At 38.8% G+C, this 13,771-nt stretch overlaps 2 protein-coding genes across 5 annotated transcripts in view; one reads left to right on the top strand and one right to left on the bottom strand.

Moving 5' to 3' along the window:
• Nucleotides 1-13,771, top strand: part of LOC112464118 (nuclear factor of activated T-cells 5-like) — a 36,984-nt gene that overhangs the window by 3,008 nt on the left and 20,205 nt on the right. The window contains exon 1 of one of the 3 annotated variants that reach the window (XM_025030922.1): nt 12,022-12,950. The exons of 1 other annotated variant lie outside the window; for it this stretch is intronic. In XM_025030922.1, coding sequence (XP_024886690.1) covers nt 12,815-12,950 — 136 coding nt within the window. In that variant the 5' untranslated portion in view covers nt 12,022-12,814. Of the gene's footprint in view, nt 1-12,021; nt 12,951-13,771 lie in introns of those variants that run through there. One more of the 3 variants, XM_025030923.1, reaches the window with a different exon arrangement.
• On the bottom strand, nt 1,352-4,527 carry LOC112464119 (zinc finger BED domain-containing protein 4-like). Of its 2 annotated transcripts, none has more exons than XM_025030926.1 (5): nt 4,479-4,527; nt 4,075-4,333; nt 3,922-3,997; nt 3,759-3,828; nt 1,352-3,611 (listed from the first exon to the last, which is right to left on the bottom strand). In XM_025030926.1, exons 2-5 carry the CDS (start codon nt 4,287-4,289, stop codon nt 2,062-2,064), a joined length of 1,911 nt encoding a protein of 636 aa, XP_024886694.1. In that variant the 5' UTR covers nt 4,290-4,333; nt 4,479-4,527; the 3' UTR covers nt 1,352-2,061. The 2 variants fall into 2 exon arrangements, with proteins under 2 accessions (XP_024886694.1, XP_024886695.1); XM_025030927.1 differs by having other exon boundaries at nt 4,472-4,502.

Here is a 13,771-nt window from a genome sequence, read left to right on the forward strand (position 1 = left end):
GCGCTCGTCCGCGCCGACATTAATATATAAACAAATTCGGTAACAACATCCATTGCCCCGATCGACACTATCACCGACGATCTCATCGGACGACGAGTTAGACGGGCATAGAGTGGAGTGGCACCATCGCGACTCGCAGAGAGTCGCATGGTATTTTTGGGGACGTATCTTCCACTTACCATCATACATCCAAAAACATACACTCCTCTTCATCCATCACTATCATCCATTACCAACACCGACATACGTATCCCCAAACAATGTATATTTTCTATCTGTTCTTTTTCGAAGAACTTCCTGAACTGATATGCACATTGGGGCCAATAAGTTAGAGTATAACAAAATATTGTCTCACTCTAACTTATTGCTTATCTCTAACTAGTGTGCACCAGTTCAGGAAGTTCTTATTATACATGTTTTTTCTCTGACTTTTCAAATGTATTTCGTATTAGACAGCACGTAAATTATATATTACGAAACTCTGCGAATTATAGTAGATTACTGAAACAAAGATATACCCTGAGAGAAGTGGGCGTAATATTAAAAATCTTACATCATAAACACCTCGTTATGCCAACCTTTTATGACACACGAGAAATTAAACCACTTCCGGCGCCAGCGGTGGTGACCACGTGGCTCTGTCGGCTACCACGTGACTGCGATATATCTAAGGCTGCGTTCCGATATTCACTGCAAGTACTGAAAATCTATAATTTACGTAACGGTACACTATAGATTTTCAGTACTGACAGTGAATATCGGAACGCAGCCTAATACTCGAGGGCCGCGGCGTGATGTATCAAATAAATTTGCACGTTTACTATCGGTGACGGATACTCAGGCGTTAGGCAATGATTTTTAAGTGCCCGAATTAAGCACCTCGCGTTATCTCGAAGTGATGTACCCGTCGTTAATATCGCCGTAAATGCGAATGAGTATCACTTAAACGAGCAATCGTAAATCATAGTAGTTGTCTGCTTAAACTCGGAATTAATACCAGCGAAGTTACCGATTTTAGGAGCGCCTTTACCTCGTTTTCTTAAAAAATTTATATACGAACTGCTGCTTGCAGAGCGTAGCTATCTAGCTATCCGTTATCGTCCATTTAAATCTGCGAGTACTCCATCTTTTTATAATTTAAATGTAAAAGTATAATTAAAGAATGAAAAATAAGGTGTTTTTTTTTTTCAAGTCAACTTTTCTTCGAGATTGTATAAAGATATATAAAATATAGATAAAGAATATATATATAAAGATATATTTAAATATATAAAGATATATATATATATATATATATATATATATATATATATATATAAGAATTAAATATGTAAAGATAAGAATTCCAAAATCTGTATGGAGCCGTTAGATTTGATGCCCGCAAGGAGGCTAATCGAATGGCGAGAGAAGCTTTTTGCAGATCATACAAACGACGCGATGCCGGCGCGTTAAACGCCTTCAAGGCCTTTGTAATGTAGACTCAATCACCGTCAATCTGCAGGGTCTTAGCAATTCGTTTCCTCGAACGATCTCAAGCGGCATCTGCGAGTCGCAAAGTATCGCAGAAGCTGAATAAGAACGCCTGATTCAGAACGCTTTCGCTTACGTTATTGATACTTGAAGGAAACTGAAGTATCGATGACGTTGAACATCTTTACCAAAAATATCATCATATAAATATATATTTGAATTTATTATTGAATTTGTCACGTCGATACTCGTGTGGGCAATTTTTTTTACTTGTTTGGAACTTTGAAAATATGCAAGTACAGATGCTTGATCAGAATTTACATGAGTAATCTTTCTTCAGAGGAACTGAAATAATAGTCTACAATAAAATGAAAAGCCATGTTTCTAATCAAAGCAATGGTTTAATAGAAAAATATATGACTAGATTAGAAAAATATATATATGAAAATAATTATAATATATTATATTGTAATAAAATCATTTTCCTTAATCGGGGAACTTGAACAATGTTACGTATAGCCATGTAGAACAAAAAATATATATATGCAATCGTCACCATTATCAGTAACAAAATCAAGTGTCGATGATTTCTTAAAACCAGTATTCTTGATTTACCGAATTCAAAAACAATAATTTGTTTAAACGTTTACCGGCCAGTCGGTTCCTTGACTGGACTGCTGCAATTCCCGTTTTTGAGAACAATCTCTCTGCTGGGATTGATGTGGCCACAATTGATAGATATTTTGTCGCTAATATGTACAATGTGGGATACAGCATCTTCATGCTCTCCCATGTCTTTAAAGGATCGTCCTTCAAGGACACTAGCGGACTAACCAGGTACGAAGACAACTCATCTTTCGGAGGCGTATCTCCTTCCTTGTACGTCAAAAATTTATGATGGATCCAAAGATTGTAGTTGGTTACTTCCTGTGAATTGACATCGAGCTCGTCGGATGAACTAGATAATTTATTTATCATGTCGCGTAACAGGCACGTGGCGTTGGCCAAAGCCTTCTCGTTCCAAAAATGTACGGTCTTAAAGCGGGGATCCAGTATGGTGGCGATAGAAATCAGATTGTCAAACTCTATTTGTCCAAACCACTTCTCCAATTCTGCCAGGATAGTTACTTTCAGATTTGCCGACAACGCCATCGTCAGTTTAGTGTTCAGAGTGTTCTGGTACTCGAGTATAGTGCACTTGATGAGCGGTATTATCTTTGACACCTTGATATAATTTTCGGTCGAACATTCCTGCGCCACGAATTCTAATGGTTTCAACAGATCCAGTATCTCCTTCAACGTTTTTAACTCGTCGGCGGTCGGCATCTCAGGATTTGAAAAAACCACCTTATCGTTTGTAAATAGAACTTTTTCGATCACGTTCGATATCTCGAGAAATCGTTCTATCATGTAGATTGTGCTGTTCCACTTTATATTGGCATCCAAAATGAGTTTCTTTATTTCATCTTCGGATGTACCTAAGTTGATTTGATACTGATACAGCTCGTTAGTTAGCTCGGTGCTACTTTTTACAAATTTTACGACTGATCTAACTTTATTAACGAGGTAATAAAGACCTTCGCAGTTCTTTATAGAGTTCTCTGCCACCAAATTGATAGTATGAGCAAAACACATTATGTGCTTGTCCTGACTAAATATTTGTGTGACAGTACTAACTATATTTGATTCGTTGTTGGTCACAACTGCTACAACTTTATCAATATCAATGTCCCATTTTGTCAGAATACTCAGGATTGCATGTGTTGTATAATCTACACAGCATTCAAGCAATTCGAAAACTGCAATATTTCCTGATTCTATCTTTCTGACTCCATTCGCTTCTATGAAATGTACTGTGACTCCCAAGAAACTTTTGGATGATCCTACTTCGGACCAGGTATCTAAAGTAATAGTCACATGTGAAGCTTCATTCAGCTTTTGTTTGAAAATCTGGGCTACTGTATCATATTTTATATCGAGTCTTCTCTTGATCGCAGTTTTATTAGGAATTTTGTAAAGAGGCACCAGTTTCTTTATCAGATACTTGAATCCCTTACATTGAACGATATTAAGTGGTCGGTGGTCAGCGCAGATAAAATAGAGAATGGCATCCAGTATCTGGGCTTGACAATCACCATCATCTGAAAGATAACTTATATAAAATTTACAAGAAATAAAGCACTTAATTATTTTTATTATTGATGTATATCTATGTATTGATCTCATTCTGTGTTAGTCCCTCCTTTTTATAATTATCCGATTGTCAATGTAAGAACACATGATCTTACCATAATTAGATATTCTCTCAAAAGTTGCAACTTTAGGTGATGCACTCACTTGTATAGGAGGTGATATTGCCTATTACAACATAAACAAGAATAATAACATAGAATTCAAAAAATGTATTCACAAAAGTATAAAACTGATTGATTAATGGCAAAGTACATGTACCTCAACTTTAGTTTCGTAACTTGTTCCAGCTCCAGCTGAAGTCTCAGTGTCAGCGTTGTTTGTCTTCAGCCTGTGACTGCAAGAGAAAGGAGATTTTATAAAATTCGTTAAATATGTATAGCATAAGAGGAAATGTATTATTATTATTATTACAATTTGTAAGTGTGCTCAATAGACCTCTTCCTCTTCATGGATTGCGATTCTTTGGGCTCGTTGTCCTTTCTGTTCGTAGCATTATTTTTGTGTAGTTCCATGTGACGTAGCAGGTCAGAGAACACGATGAATTTGGTGCACAAATTACATTGCGCCATATTCTCATTTATTTTCTTGAAATGACGCCAAATCCTGTTCTTCCTCGTACGCGGCATATTTACGGCAGTTGATGTGATAACAAAGGGCCAATAGAGGTTGGCTATTATGAAAAATTAATGGTTAAAGGTTAGAGGTTAACAGACTTTAGAAATAGTGGCTTAAAAAGTTGCGATAAATATATATCGTTTTCCCTCTTTTTTTCTTTTAGGATTTTTCTATTCTTTTAAAGATACGTTACACTTAACCTATCGTTCTGTTTTCTCCTCTCGAGTCTCGAGAAGTGGCATGAATATTGTGGCGAGCGATACCGAGAAATATCGATATTCGATATCGCCGTCGGTCGAGCACGAACGTGCGAGTATCGATATTCTTAGCCATGTGTTAACTTCAACGCGAACGATGGTTGGTCGGGTCCGCTCGTCGTGACTCATTTCAGGATAAGATAGCCAATCAGAAGTCACGCCGGTATCTGCGAGTTTCCTGTATCGATATATCGCATTCGATATCGCGGAGATGGTATAATAATTTAAATACAATGTTCCATTTAAAAATACAATGGCTGGAAGTATGAGGCAACAAAAGCTAAGTATCCGGTGACACTGAAATAGTTTTTATATTAATAAATTAGACGTCTGGCGAACTACACTTGTTTATAATATTATCTTTAAGAGAGAATATTCAAAAGAATGTTTAGATGCAGGATGCATTTAGAAGCATTAGTATTTCAGTATTTTGCTTTTATATTTTACTGAATTTGTCAGTAAAGTTGCTTCAACACGTAAGTTTTACTGATATGTTAGTAGATTTGCCCAAAAGAATAATCGTCAACAGCCATTATAGCCCGGCCTTATGTATGCGCATGCCAAACTTCACCGATTTACATAATAATATTTTTTTATTCAAAAGCCGACTGCTTAATTGACTGAGATCAAGGCTGATCGATGTTTGAAATTTAAAGTAGACAGTTTTGAGGCCAGCGAACAGACTTGATTTGCAAATCAGCGGTGCTCAGCTGACTGAGCAGCTGGACTAATGATTTGAGGAATGCACGATGACGCACGTGTTTGCGAAACGTGATAGCGTTTGAGCGTGGCAGTGATGCTCAAATTAATATTTTTAGAGACGCCCAAAGATCTTCAAAGGTCCTTGAGTAATTTCAGAAATACTTAGACCACTCAGACTTCAAAATTATCCAGTAATCTTCACGCATTCTTAAAATGCCTCAGATAGTCTCCAATTTTTAGACGTTTTTGAAATTTTTCAGAACTCAATAAGTTTCAACAATTTTGAAGTTTTCCAACTCTTTCCTCGGAAATCCTTAAAGACTTTCAGAGATCCTCTTTTTCTCAAACGTTTTCGAATCTCGTCAGATGTATATTTTGAGAGATCCCTAAGATTTTTAATAATCTCTGCAAGATTCAACGGTGGTATTATTTTTGACGATTACTTTGAAGAGTTTTTTTCATTAGTTCCGGAGATTCTCTGTGGTGCTGGAAGGATCCTTAGAACTTTTCAATAATTTTTAAATATTCTAAAAACATGCGAGAAATCGAGAAAAGACCCAGAATCTCAGTTCACGTTTATGTCTCGTGCGTTATCATCCATTCTATGAGAACCACCGATGATAGCAGGCCGTCCACCTAAAGATAAGGCCCCGAGTCCAGTCCACAAAAATGTGTTTCTATTTAGTATTCATCTCGCTCGCATGCTCGCCGCGAAATAAAGCCCCACTCTCTCGCTATTCTCTCCCTCTTTCGAATGGCGTGTTTTCTTTGCTCAATCGAAACGCAGTGCAAATGCGTAGTTTCGATATAATTTCGCAGTTTTACGCAGTGTTATAGTGAAAATAATTGTAACAATAATGAAGCAGGTAATATCGTTTTGCGTTGAAATCTTAGTGCGTCAAATTATAGCAACATTTTTAAGTACCTACAGGATTTTGAACACTTCGCGAAGAATACATTTAATAAATTAGAATTGCATTTGATAAATTCAATGTAATTAATCAAATCACGATAAAATAGATAGTTGTCATCCTTTCGAGTCTGTACCTACTTGAAAATATAGTTGGAGCTGAAATAACTTCGCTATAGATAGCATCAAGACTGTAGATAATCTCAATCGTCTGCACGAGACATAACATTTTGTTTGAATGAAAAACAGATTTATCGAGTTCAGATATCTCTTCTTTACGTGAAGTAGCTAGCAAAATGTATATAGCTAGAAATAAGGTATGTGAATAAATAAAGTCATAATGAAAATAATTTGCATAGCATAAATGTCTATCATCCAGATCATACCGATCGATCGATGCGACGAGCCAGCGGCGCGTGCTCGCGCGTGTGTGTATATATGTGTGTGCATGACGAACGTCTCGTAGTGCAAGCACCGAATAACAATTAAGCTGTAAAAGCGCGACGATAAATAAGCAAGACGGGTCATCGTCCAGTGGTAGACGAGATTCACGTTCAACGAGCCGTGCTAGAATCGCCATCGCTCATGCACACGCGGACACCATGACGCCGACGTTAGCATCCCGATAGCATTGAAGTATCGATATCATGGAGTATTTGATATTCGTTAAATCTAATTTAAAAGAAAAATGTGTTTATTTATTTCGGACCTCGTCACAGTGCTACTAACTGGTGGTGTCCGATAACTCGTTTAATCTCTCGTTTGTTTTGTGATAGGTATGTTCGAGATAGTTATTATCGAGAACACAAAAGTGTCGTCACTCGGTACTCTTAATGTAGCATCGTAAAAATGCATCTCTCCCTCTCAATTGAGAATAAATTTTACATAAGTCGTCCAATGTGTGGCGTGCGGTAATGAACATCTGGGGAAACACGCTCGTTACGCGATCGATTTTTCGCAAAAACTTCGTCACAGGTTTTCCATGTGATCCATCACATCGTCGGAGCGACCGGTAATCGTCTAGCGTGACTAATGGGACTGGCGAGCTTATACAGACGTTTACCGCGCTATCAGCAAGCATGTAGGAGTCCCTCCTTCGTGAGTGCAGAGCGCGCGTATTATACACGTGCGCCCAGATAGCCAAATGCTGTGAGTTTACTGCCATATTGCCAACGAATTAATGCAACTAATTTTGACAAACTCGGGACAAGGTGAGACAGCATTATGCTTGTCGGGTTGAACTCATATGAATTATATTTCTATTAACAGCAAATTGATTGCAACGTGACAGTATCAATTTGTGAGGGATTTGTGATAGCAGACAACATAACGTACCAATAATGCGGACCGTTTGCTCTTGAATTGCGTCAACTGATTGCATGTATAATCAATCATGTAGCTGCATTTTTAACGTGTTCTATTTTGATGTCAGCAAATTTACAGCAAATATATGAAAACACATGCAATGCATTAGTTTGCTCAATATGCTGTATCACGCTTGGCTATCTGGGCGTAGGTGTATATGTGTAACGAATATAATTGAACGGGTAGGCGCGTGTAAAGAGACGAGAGAAGTGGGAGAAGGAGACGGCGGAGGAAGAGGAGAAGAACGAGCAACAAACATGTCGTTGAGCGCGATTGTTTTGCGCACATTGGACTTTATTGCACTCGCTGCCTTGCCGTGCGAGAGGGACGAAATAATCGGAGGGACGTGGGGCAGACGGGAGAGGGATGAACTCGAATTATTCATACTTTAGGAGAGATTATAAGGCAGTTGAATAAAACGTTTATATATCTGTAAAGGTTCCATCTTGATAAATCGGAATAGCAGATGTATATTTGTACACGTAGTGCACTCAAATATGGTTTGGCACTTATCAAGGTTCAGAGTAGCGATAATGTAACTTTATCCCTAAATGGCGGAAATGTCAAAAATTAAAATTTTCAATTTTGCAAAGTGATCATGTAACTTTATCCCTAAGGTGAAAACGTGACAAGTGAAAATTTATTTCACTATGTGTAAAGTTACATGATCACTCCGCAAAATTGAAAATTTTTACATTTTACTATGTGAAAATTTTCACTTTTCACATTTTCGTCCTAGGGATAAAGTTACATGATACCCAGGTATGAATTTAGTAGTTTGACGTGTGCCTACATGCATATGTGTGTAATATAAATCTAGATATATATCACATATATTAAGTATATATAATTTTATACATGTACGTGTAATTCAGTTTTTTGGTGGAGATTGACGTAATCTACAATTACGTTAAATTGCATTTTAATTTAAGCCAATCTACATTGATTAAGTTATACTAACAATAAGTCGTATTAATTCGTATTATATTAAGAGCCACCTTTTTCAATATACTCTAAACTTCTATTGATTATTCTGAAAACTTAACGGTAGGTACAGATTAACAGATGTTGGAAAATGTGGTCCTATCGTATTTGCCGCCCCGCTACCTCTTGTATATGTGATAAGTAAACTACTCCTTTTTATAATTCAAAAACTGATGAGCTTCGGAGAAATTTTTGGAAAAGGAAAAGTCATCTTGGAATTGCGCGCGTCTGTGTTATTTAGTAATGTAAATAATATAAACCGGCTATAAATACATTTTTGTGTTTGTGTAAATTTTTATAAATATAATGTTTCAAAAAGTGTTATATTTAAACGAAAAAATTTTTAACATAAAAAATTTATTGGAATTTGATTATATTTACTTATATACTGTTATGCCTTATTACACATTTATTTGTTATTTTAATTTTTCTCGACAAAACCGCGTTAGGTTATGTTTGTAAAAATATAGTTTATTACATAAACCATTTTTTTTTCCAACATGGCTTTCCGGATCTTCCGACGTTATAAATATATAGTAGTCCTTAAGGGTCAGTATATTCTCTATTATCTAAATATAGTAGTCAATATCTTGTACTGTTGTTTACATGAAGCCGAGTAGGAGTGGGAGGAAAGGAAGGCGAGAAATGTACTACGCGACGAACAAAATTATAACAAACAACGGTATTTATACATAAAAGACACACACGCACGCACGCACGCACGCACGCACGGGGGTACGGGGGGGCCTAATAATCAAGCGTCTTAATTCAAGCAGTTAGGTATCACGCTGGGAGTTTGTTTAGTTATATTATGCGGGGTAAGGGGCTCCCCTGCCTATTTGTGTACTGTTTATACACATGTACTATACACATGTATTATACACATCCCAGCGAGAAATGACCCATCGAATCGACGTCTAATCAAGTAATCAACGTCGAAATCATGATTAGACGTCGATTCGATGGGTCATTCCTCGTCATTTCTCGCAGGAATGTGTATAAACAGTGCCTGCGGCGGAGCCCCTTTCCCCGCATAATAAAACTAAACAAACTCCCAGCGTGATACCTAACTGCTTGAATTAAGACGCTTGATATTGGCCCCCCTTTTGCACCCCCCCCCCCCACCTCGTGTGTGTGTGTGTGCCCCTTTTATGCATAAATGTTGTTATGATTTTGTTCGTCCCGTAGTACATTGCTCGTCTTTCTTTCCCTACTCGTCAATATATTCTATATAATATATCAAAGTACATGAGGGGGAGGTTAGTGACGGCGCTTTAAAAGTATTTAACTGTTTAAAGCGCGTCAATAATCTATATAGGTGTGTGTGTGTTTTCCGGCATGTCGAAAAAAATAGGTATAAAAATAGGAAAAAAAATTGGTAAAAAAAATAGGTAGGGTGCATATTTTTCAGGCTCCCTTGATTGATTATCACTGTCGAAGTTATAATAAAGGTTTCCAAGAGAGCTGCAAGAAAATATCAATATTCGGAAAGGGCCCTATTGTAAAGAATTACCCTTTATATTATTATATTTCCATCTTTGTTCGGAAAGAGATAAATAATTGATGTAACTATATAGAATTAAAGATAATGATAGAATCCAGACATACGATGTAAAATTCAGTTCTCTCGAAGGGAGATAGGGCGCGATTTTTCAAACACTCCTTAGACGCGCTAAGCAGGTGGATGTTAATGACGATCCCGATAAATAATTCTTAGTCGTCGCATTCCCGCGCTTTCCAGGTCGGTGTGTCTCAGGTTTCCGTGACGACTGAGATAACAATATAACGATAAATAATAATAAACATACCCACACACGCTTGGCGCAGAGCGCCAGTATCCGTGCGAGCCGTCGCGCTGCGCAGATCGCGGATATTCGCGGTGTTTCGTGACGAGTGAGTCGGCGAACCGATCGTTATTGAAAATAAAAAAACGTGGGAGAGAAAAACCGTCATTTAAATGGCGTCGTTGTTAAACCGGTATAAATAGACCGCAAAATGCGGACTTTATGAATTGATAGCCAAGCCGGATCGACAAATATATAAAATTGTGAACGCGGGTTACAGGAGGATTACTTCCCTCTTCTCCTCCTCCCCTCCTGCCCACCTGACCTTTGGATGTGTCGCGTGGCAATTTCGCGGAGGGTCAAAAACGGCTGTACACCATACACAATTTTTCCATCGTTATGCAACACCTCGGACACGTCGATTTACCAGAATCATTATTTTATTGTGTAACCATCTCGGCTGAATTATACATACAGAGTGTTCGTCTTACGTTCGGACAGCAGCTATTTTGCGTTGCTTTTTGCGTCGAAACGACAGTTTTCAGCTTGTACGTTCACTTTCGAGCGCTTGTTATTCAAGGGAGGGAAAAAAATAACTTTTCTATAGAGCCCGTCGTGTTTACGAATAATTCTTTCTCTTTGTCGAGTCTCTCCGATGTTATCTCGAAGCGCGGTTTTTCTTTCCGCGCCTCGTTGAGGGAAAGATGGTGGAGCGGGATGGGGCAGAGGAAGGGGAGAGATCCACGGATCGCTGAAACTGCGGAATTATGGTTTCACGTATAAATAGCAATTATAATAGATTATCCAACAGATTGATAACCGCGCGCTATCGCGAATACATCTCTCGCATTAAGTTGCTCTACGCGGGTCATAAATGATCCGCGGATTGTAAACTTATAATCGACCTTTGACGTCACACGCTCGACGCCACACGATCGTGACGCGGTTCGGAACGCGCTCGCGCGTGTGTGTAATCGATCACGGCTCCGCGGTCTTGATTATTTAATCGCTGTGACGGAACGGAATTCTCTCACGGCTCTCGCAAAGATTTAGATTATTTCGGATGAAAATTGGCGATTTATATACATACATGTAGCTGTCCTCGAGTCGCGCGAAGGACAAAGCCGCGTCGCGTTTCGTGTCCAATCGTCTTTTGAAGATGCGCGCGCGACGTTTATCTACGATAGAGACGCCGCTGATCGAGTTGCGCAATCAAATTTCGGCGCGAATTCCATCGGTTTCGGGCGCGATATTTTATCGCTTCGATTTGGTTTACGTGTACTTTTTTACGTAACTTGTTGTGTTTTTACGTAACTATTTACAACGCTAAAATTACGCGGGGATCGCACCCGCGATAATCCTCTCTATTTATTAAGATTTTTTTCGAGTAACATCGCAACAAACTGACAATTACGGAAAAATTTTCCGGAGTCAAATTCGTTATCGTATGTCTGAGTCTATTTGTGGACGTTGATATCTTGATTAAAATTGGAACCTTATCGTTCGTCCTTCCCGCAAAAGGAAAACGTCGTAGGCCACGGGGTATATCGATAGTCAATCGAACGCAAGCGCCTTCGCTTCGCCCAGTAGCCCGGGGTAATTAGCGGCCGTTGATTGGTCACCTTTGCCGGCGCGTCATCGCTGCGCCTCGCCGACGACGACGCCGCACCGCCGACGTACGTCGCGATGCGGGGGTGGGGGGTTATTTACTCGCGCGCCTCGGCACTTCGCAGGTTGCGCCGATCTCGAGCGAACGGCGTGGCGTTAGTCGGCGCACGATGCGCGTCGTGCGCTTTTTCGTTTCGTGATTCGTCATTCTCTTCGCTCTCTTCCGCGTTCCCTCCTTAACCACCTACCTGCGTCGCCGTTTTCGCGTCCGCAAGCGAGCGAGCGGACGATGTCGTCGCGACGTGTTTTCATAAAAGTTCAAACGACGATCGCGTTAATCGATATGGAGTCGATATCTTGCATCGGAGAGAACACAGACTGTGGGCCTTAAGTCCTAAATAATTCACAAGGAAGATGATCGATTGAAATATGAACATTTCGAAATGTCCCCTAAGAGTTGCGCCTCGGAGCGTGTAACTTAAGTGACGCACGTGACTGCAATGGACGATTTGTGTATGGAGTAAAGGGATGAAAAGGGACGGGCGTGGACCTTAGGACAATTTTAAGAGCGATATAATTTATGAGAGTCAAGTGATGCGCAAACGCAGATTGAACGATTTATAATATCCGATACATCCTGTTGTTGCAAAAAGTGGTCTTAAAGCGACTCGGAGTTCTAGAGCGATGTGGATATTGGTTCGATTTATCAAGAACTGAAAAATCTCTTTTTTTCCTATAGAATTCTTTAATTCGTTCAAGGACGATATTTAAGATTCGACTTAATAATCTCGAATGCGAATGAACACGGAGGAGTTTTAATTCGTTGAGGCCACTCGGTGATTTGTGAGCGATATTTATTTTTGCTGCAAGAGGACAAACCTGATGGTTAGGTCATTACCAACGCGAAAAAGATCCTTGGGAGCCTGATGGCACCCGACCTCGAGAAAAGGCGCCAGGAATTAAGGAGGGGCAGCAGCGGGACCTTGGACCATGTCAACGATTATCCGGGCATGCTCTTACAGCTGAGGTGCACAGGCGGCGCGGCAGATCTTTATCGACATGGTAATTAGAGGTGCTATACGGTCGTGATGTTTTTTTGGGAGCGTCTACATGTTTACGACGTTTACTTTTCCAGTTTTCGTTCGGAAATTCTGAATTCAATTATCTACTCTATTCCCAATGGAGATGTCGATTTTCCGTTCATCGGTATGTTCTTCCATCTTCCTCCCCTCCCCCACTACATTCACTCTTCATGTAACTCGTAGGATTGCTATTAGGATTATAATATAGTCTGGGCCCCAGATCTCTTAAGTATGTTTTTTAATGAACCAAACCGGTTTTGTTAACGAAAAATTAGTCGGTTTCCTCGTGTTTCTTTCGCCTTTAATATTTTTAGGATTTCTGATGTGTGGATGTTGACTTGATTTATCAAAAACTGAGAAGAATCTGCTTTTATAGAATTATTTAATTTGTTTAACGACGATATTTAAGATTCGTTGACCTAATAATATGAAGATTTTCAAATTTACCAGATACGCAAATAAAATAAAAATCCAATATAGGGAATGCATTGAATAATATATTTTTAAACTATTTGAATGAAGTTATGTATACAGGATTTTTATGGTCGCTAAAACACGAAAATATTATTAAAAAGTATTTAAAAAATTCAAAAGTGGATACAATATAAGACGAATGCAAAAAATATAGTATCTGCAAATTGTAACGAAAGTTTATATTGCGTTGCATTCAAGCAGGTCGCAAACGTAGCAAAGTACAATTTCAATTTATTAAGCAAAATAAAATATAACAACACCTATATTGATCTCATTAATTATTATTAAACTCGCAATATAAAGAACTTTTTTACTCAGTTTAATCCG

The sequence above is a fragment of the Temnothorax curvispinosus genome, unplaced genomic scaffold (assembly GCF_003070985.1).
Source record: "Temnothorax curvispinosus isolate PA1 unplaced genomic scaffold, ASM307098v1 QBEX01013926.1, whole genome shotgun sequence".
Lineage (NCBI taxonomy): Eukaryota > Metazoa > Arthropoda > Insecta > Hymenoptera > Formicidae > Temnothorax > Temnothorax curvispinosus.

Excerpts from the sequence above, each read along its gene's own strand:
- LOC112464119 (XM_025030926.1), bottom strand. The coding sequence starts at position 4,289 with ATGCCGCGTACGAGGAAGAACAGGATTTGGCGTCATTTCAAGAAAATA. Across the intron at positions 3,998-4,074 it reads ATTGAGCACACTTACAAATT|TCACAGGCTGAAGACAAACA; the intron begins GTAATAATAATA and ends TTTCTCTTGCAG. Across the intron at positions 3,612-3,758 it reads TGAGAGAATATCTAATTATG|ATGATGGTGATTGTCAAGCC; the intron begins GTAAGATCATGT and ends GTTATCTTTCAG.